Source organism: Vespa mandarinia, chromosome 2 (genome assembly GCF_050613455.1).
Source record: "Vespa mandarinia isolate Hongniang chromosome 2, ASM5061345v1, whole genome shotgun sequence".
Classification (NCBI taxonomy): Eukaryota; Metazoa; Arthropoda; class Insecta; order Hymenoptera; family Vespidae; genus Vespa; species Vespa mandarinia.
In genome coordinates this window covers 16500001-16507500 of record NC_140811.1, presented here as the reverse complement: position 1 = coordinate 16507500, position 7500 = coordinate 16500001, and the positions used below count along the sequence as shown (strand labels likewise).

At 30.1% G+C, this 7500-nt stretch overlaps 1 protein-coding gene and 1 long non-coding RNA gene across 7 annotated transcripts in view; one reads left to right on the top strand and one right to left on the bottom strand.

Moving 5' to 3' along the window:
• LOC118443671 (uncharacterized) overlaps nt 1-7500 on the top strand; it is a 13780-nt gene that overhangs the window by 3345 nt on the left and 2935 nt on the right. For 2 of the 6 annotated variants that reach the window (XM_035871068.2, XM_035871008.2), the window contains exons 2-4: nt 5214-5380; nt 6284-6501; nt 7071-7145. In XM_035871068.2, coding sequence (XP_035726961.1) covers nt 5221-5380; nt 6284-6501; nt 7071-7145 — 453 coding nt within the window. In that variant the 5' untranslated portion in view covers nt 5214-5220. Of the gene's footprint in view, nt 1-449; nt 940-2549; nt 3691-3806; nt 3941-5213; nt 5381-6283; nt 6502-7070; nt 7146-7500 lie in introns of those variants that run through there. The other 4 variants (XM_035871042.2, XM_035870998.2, XM_035871018.2 and 1 more) reach the window with 4 other exon arrangements.
• Nucleotides 4355-7500, bottom strand: part of LOC118443711 (uncharacterized) — a 4240-nt gene continuing 1094 nt past the window's right edge. Inside the window, exons 3-4 of the long non-coding RNA XR_014983594.1 lie at nt 6278-6526; nt 4355-4939 (exon numbers count right to left, since the gene is read on the bottom strand). This is a non-coding gene — a long non-coding RNA (uncharacterized LOC118443711). The remainder of the gene's footprint in view (nt 4940-6277; nt 6527-7500) is intronic.

Here is a 7500-nt window from a genome sequence, read left to right as displayed (position 1 = left end):
GAAAAAAATATAATTCATTATAAAAACGACACAAGACCACGTGAATTTATATCGTTTTATTTTTTCAACGAGTACAATGTACCGTCCAATCTGTAAACTTCGTGTATACAATTGCAACGTATGAACTATACGTACATATATATATATATATATATATATATATATATATATGTGTGTATATATATACACAGATAAACACACATGCGCGTATTAAATGCTTAAACGTCACGTAACATGAAGATAGATAAATAGATAGAGAAAATAAATCTAAATAATAGATAGAGAAAAAAAAGAAATTAAGAAGAAACAAAATAGAGAATAATATTACAGATATCCACGCAAAATTCATTAATAATAATAATAATAATAATAATAATAATAATAATAATAATAATAATAATAATAATAATAATAACAACAAGACTTAAGCGATAATAAGGAAAATGCAGAGTGTTTTGTAGATGCGCGGTCGAAGGGTCGCCACGGAGTCGAGCTTGCGCGGAACGCGTTTCGTCCGCACTCCACCCGCCTCTCCGCAAAGAAGGAAGGAAGGAAGGAAGGAAGGAGGATCAGCAGAAAACCCGGAGCCTTCTCTTGAGCGTTTCGCGGACGGACGTATTATTCGCACGTTCGGAGCCTCGAATGAGAATCGTCCTTCTTTTCTTTTCTTTTCTTTTCTTTTTTTTTCTTCTTGTAAATACTTAACTTCTTGTTTACAACGAGCGTGTACGTAAACGTCGTACTATCATAAAGATCTTTCGCGAATATCTTTTTATCGGAGACAAATCTTTTTTCATTGCTGTCTTCGCGTTTAATTAAAACAAAAGCGACGGTAAAATTAAAAATAAAAAAAGGGTTGAAATATTATAATAGCTAGAGGAAGCTGGAGATAAAAATTGTTGATAATTGTGAACAAAGACGATGGGCCATCGTCGACAGGTGCGTGAACTTTTCTTTCTTCGAATAACTCGCGTGGTGGAGCTGTAGGTATTTTTCTTCTATATACATATGTAATTCTCTCTCTCTCTCTCTCTCTCTCTCTCTATCTCTCTTTACCTTTATATATATATACATATATATATATATATATATTTATGTGTGTTCCTATATATGTATGTATATATGTATGTATATATGTATATGTACTCATGTGTATGTAATATTTATCATAGTAGTAGTAGGTGTGACGAAAGGGTTGAAATACTCGACTCGACGCTTCTTCCCTCGTGTAGACTCACTCTCTTTCTTTCTCGCTCGAGAACGCGGACGAGTATATTCGATCGATCGTATAACCAAAGCCGGATAGGACGGATATCAAATGGCATGCTCGTGGAAAATTACTCGGGAAAATTACTTACTCGAACTTTTATCTCGTTATAGCTTACTTTCGAATCATATTCTCTTATAAAATGTATCTGTTCATTTCTAAATAATTGAGAGTTCCTTTTTTCCTCTTCCTATCCCCTCCACAATCCATCAACCCTACTCCACCCTTTGATTATGTCTTTTACTTGTACTTTTTCTTTCTTTACTTTCATGGGTGGGGTTGATAATAAATGGAACTATATTATTAGCCAGTATTTCTGTATGAAAGTTAGCCTCTATACAGGGTTGAAATGATTATGTGGCTCGCGAATGATTAGCATGACCGATCTGACGTGTTATTCATCCAAGACATTTGAAACGCATGCATGCGAATTTTTACTTTGCCTTTCTAGATTCTAATTTTCTCTCTCTTTCTTTCTCTCTCTCTCTCTCTCTCTCTCTCTTTATCTATCTATCTACCTCTCTCTCTCTCTCTCTCTCTCTCTCTCTCTCTCTCTCTCTCTCTCTCTCTCTCTCTCTCTCTCTCTCTCTCTCTCCCACTTTCTTTCTTTATTCCACTTAGCTTTCGTGTTTACGATCGAATATATGCATGAATGATTTTCACGAATTCAGATTGCAAAGATAATTAAAGTCTAGGAAAAAGAAAAGAATTTCTTTTCTTTCCTTTTTCTTTTTTATTTATTTCGTTCTTATTTTTTTCTTCTTTCTCTATTTCTTTTTAATCTTGTTCCTTAACTTTAATTTCGATAATCTGTCACGATAAGTAATTTAATCTATATTAGATTTTATTTTACGAAATATTTTAACACTATCAAAAAATTTTACGAATTTTGTTTCAACGATTTTTATTCATTTATGAATAACTATATGCAATATACTATATGCAATAATACTTATCGATTAATTTAATTTCTTTGTTTTAAATTTTATAATCCATCACGAGATGTAACTTAATATATCAAGTATCATTCTAAGGAATGTTAGGTGTAAAAGTTCTGCGCGATTTTACTTAAAAAATTTTTATTTATTTAAATAATCCAATTTAATATATTAATTATATATATATATATATATTTTTTTTTTATATGCTAAATGAACGTAACTTTTTTAAATTTAATAATATACACATTATTATATATAGATCGAATATTTATAAAAATATTTTACAAGTTTAAGTGTTTTATAATATTTAAAAAAATTATTTACAAGTTATACAGTTTCATGAAATAAATAATTAGTATTCTAAAAGTTTGATAAAATCGAACGTTCGAACGATTAATTATCTCTAAAGCGTTTCCAATATCAGAGGAAGAGAGGGAGAGAAAGAGAGAGAGAAAGAGAGAGAGAGAGAGAGAGAGAGACCGCGAGATAAAAAGAAAGAAAGAAAGAGAAAGAAAAAGATACAAAAGGTTTAACGATACTCGGTATTCCGAGAGTTACTTATCATCAAAGAATAAGAAGTCGTTGAGTTTCTTGAAAACGTAGACAATGTAGGTCACGAAGAGATACATACGTACAATACATATATACATACATATGTACGTCCGAAAAAGCCTTTGAGGATCTCAACTTCACGGTACTCTAAAACACTTGGCACCGACCGTATCACCCTTCTTACCTTTTTTCATTTCAACCCTTATATTCACCCTCTCTATATCTTTGTCTCTTTTTCACCCTCTAATATAAGTACATACACAGGGTCTCTCAGATTTTTTTTTGCCATTTCTATCGCTCATACATACATACATAGATATATACGCATACATTTATACATATACATTTTTAATGTCCTTTCTCTCTCTTTCTCTCTCTCTCTCTCTTTCTCTCTCTCTCTTTCTTTTCTCACAGAGATATCAAATAATTAATTAATTCTTTTCGCTCTATCTCTCTCGTACGCTTTCTTACGTATATACACATTTTAAAAACTTCTTCATTTCTTTTTCTTTTTCGTATAAAGATATCATACATATCTTATTTTTTTCTCGTTTTATCTCTCTCTCTCTCTCAGTTTCACGTATAATATATAAATCTTGAATTTTTCATTTTCTCTTTCTCATTCTTGCGTATACACGTACATATATGAAAATCGTTCGCGTTTTCCTTCTCACTTTCACACTTAACACAAACTAAAGAAACATTTCTATGATCTTTTTTTTTCCTTTTTTTCTTGTTTCTTTTTTTTTCTTTTTTTTTTTCTTTTCATTCCAATTCTTTGCCACCTTCTTCTTTCCTACACTATACCTGGCTCGCCGGTACACAGTGTCGGTTGCAACTGCGCAATGTCCGAAAACTAGCCGGAGGAGCACACCCTTCCGCAGTTGCAGTTCGCAAGACGATCTCGTCGGATCGTGATCGTATTATTCGGTTAGTTTCAATTTTTAAAAGCTCACAGCAACGACGATAGTTAAGAAAACGTTTATTATAGTTTGTATCAACGACAATAAATATATACGTTTATATATGTGTTTGTGTGTATGTAGGTTTGCGTGTGAAACGCGTTTCGCCGATAGAAACGCGGGCTGTTTAATTAGCGTATCGCAAAATGAAAGAGTTTAGGCACGTGATCGATAACGATACACGTGAGCTTTCCTTCGAGAATCAATCGAAAGTAAAGGTACGTTAAAAGAAAAAAAGAAAGAAAGAAAGAAAGAAAGGAAAAGAGTCTGTTGATGATTAAATGAAATTGCTATTTTATCTTTTCTTTTTATCATATTTTAAATTTCTTTTATATATATATACATATATATATACATATAAAGAGTATATATGTAGAATAGAATATATGTAAAGTATAGAGTATTTAATATTATAGAGTATATATATATATATATATATATATATATATATATATATATATACACTGTTATGAATATACAGTAACATATGCTATCATAAAACCTTATAAGGTACAGTAATTATATACATATGTATATACTGTTATAACTGATCTAGTTACATATATATATGTTTAAATTATAAATGATTAAAAATTCAATTTTATCAGTATACATAAAAAGTATGCCTTCGATCAACTTGTGTTTTTAATCAAGTATAGTCAATAAACACATACATATATACGCGCAATATACGATACACATATATGTATATACCAATCACTATACGTATATGTATATATACAAAATAATTTTATACGTTGGATAGAGAGGATCGATCGATTATCATTGAAACACGTGTTTACGTTTACCGTTAATAGGATTTTATTCGCCATAGTAATAGAAAATTTCTTTCGAGTACAAAAATGAAAAGAAAGATAAAGAAAGAATGAGAGAGATAAAGTAAAGCTTATTTTTGTAAAAGAAACTCATTACCGTATATCTCTATGTATCCATGGATATATACAAACACACACGCATACACAAAGATATCTACATCCTTAATGTACCTTCGCATTCTCACTATTTTTCTTTTTTCATTCGGCATAACGAGCACCGCCACTTAATTCCAATGTAACAACCACTCAACAGAGATACGGGTGTCGACCTTCGGAAGGGTTTGCCTTTTTTCCTACTCGACTACTAATAATTCAATTCAAGTGGCTATTTTATTTCCTTTCTTTTTATCCCTCTTTTTTTCCACTTCTATTATAAACATCCTGGAATAAAAATACATATATATGAATGAACTTACTTAAACACTTTGTCAAATTATTGGTTAGACGATTATAATAAACAATAGTTAAAGGACAAAGTACTTAACAAGAGAAAATAAGGATAAGTTCGATAAAGTGGAAAACATCATTTTCAATTTCATTAGTAATGATGACAGGCCCTTTGTCTAGGTCGAGAAGTATATGCTCCCTATCTTCCTTTATACACGCTCCTACGAGTCTCTAATTAATCGATACTTGGAACATTATTAATTTCCAGGTAAATTATGATACACGTGTCAGCAGAAAACGCGCACCGATACGACCGTGTAAAGCGCAAGGGTACCGCCTTCCTAACGAGCCTCTTTAAATCAAGGAAGCTCAATTTAGGGATGAAGATCAACGAGGACGAAGAAATGGAACGTTCTCCTAGGATCGAGTCACCTGGTATGTTTTCATAAATTTTTATATGTATATATATATATATATATATATATATGTATATATTTAAATATATATTATATATACACAAGGATGGTCTACATAAATAGAAAAAAGAAACAAATTTAATTTTCCAGTTTCATAATTAACAAAAGTTTGTACGATATATATATATATATACATATATTTATTAACATTACAATTTACTTGAAGACAAATGTTTATTTATTATTATTTTTTGTTAATTAAATTTTATGACAACAAATCGGTGAAAATAATGATTATTTCACGTATCTGTAATAATTATGATTTTAATTATTATAAAAAAAAAAAGAAAAGAAAAATCTGAAATCTACCATTTCTGTGGATTTTTCTAATGGTAATTCTAATATTAATTAGTTAATAATTTCATATGTATCGGTATAAATAATTTTTAACATTTTACGTAGGATATCTTTTATACATATATGTACACACACACACACATATATATATATATATATATATATATATATAAAAAAAAGAATGTAATAACCCTGTAATTCATCGAATACGTAATGAACGATAAAATTCTGTCTCGAATAGGATATTTAATGGATTCTAATTATCCATTCAATGATGGTGGAGAGCCGCTATTACCTAGTTCCATATTTTAGCTTGCATTGCATAAATATTAATGACAAATGAAAGAGTTGTTCGTTCTATGTAAAGATTTCGTGCTTCGCTCTATCGGAGTACCAAATCAATGCACTGGAATACATACATGCGTATATGTATTATATATACGTTCTCTATCTCATAAACGTTATACATACACATACACAAAATATATACACAAAACACATACACACACACAAGTATATAGGTTTCTATATAGTTATATACGAAATGTAATATATGTACCTTCAGCCATTATCGCAAACACGTGCCGCCGAGGGGGAAACGAGAACGACAATGCCGTGTCGAGGATTCCGTCGACCTTGAGCGTCACTGCCGTCGACGTCGACGTTGCTTGTCAGCCCTCACCGTCACACTCTTTTTTGACCTCGACACCAGGTAGAACGCGAAACATCGATCAGGATATGGAAGCAATCAGGCTCAGCCGTCAAGACAATCCATATCTTCAGGTTTCAAATTTTCTAAAGAATTCGCCTATTTTTTTAATAATTAGAAAAGACAAATTTCAAAATGAAAAAGAAAACATGACAATGCAAAATGATGAATAATGTTAAGTTGTTAACAGTAATAGTATAAATGAAATGGAACAGAAAGAAAGATGATTTGTTATTTCTAATTTTGTCTCTTTTTTCTTCTCATCTTTAACAATAATAATATAATTGTTTTAAAGATATAACTGCGTAAGAGAGAGGTAAAGAGAAAAATCTAAAGATAATTTGTTATTTTTTATCTTGCTTTTTAACGCCAATAGGTAGTATTAACAAATAACTTATTTAAGAAATAATAGAGAGAGAAAGAGAGAGAGAGAGAGAGAGAGAAAGAAAGAAATTGTTTGTTTTTTTCAACTTCGTCATCTTTCTTTTATTTTCTTTACCTGTTTTTAGCAATAATAATATAAAAATTGTGAGAAAATAATAAAAAAAGAAATAGATAGTTCTTTTTTGTTTTTTTAACTGCTTTTTATTTTTATAACAATTTCTTTTTTTTTTTTGTTCTTCTTATCTTTTTTCATCTTCAGGTATTGGCAAGTCGCGAAAGTCTCGTCGAATCGATTGGAGAATCGGAATCGGACGATGCGAATCTTATGTCCCAGGCAAGTTTCGTAAAGATCTATATATATATATATATATATATATATATATATATATGTGTATATATATATATATGTGTATATATATATATATATATATATATATATATATACACATATAGTATTGAATGTAAGTATATATGTACTTGAATGAAACGTGCAGCTGTTCGTATAAGATAGGAAAACGTTGAAAGGAACGTCGATGTAGGTGATCTTGAAATCTCTAGAGAAATGAGATCGACCTATTTTTTATTGAAATAAAGAAATAAGATATAATTGAGATAACGTTCTTATCTCTACAAAAAAAAAAAGAAAAAAAAAAAGAAATGAAAAGAAAGAACCAAAAAAATTAATGAAA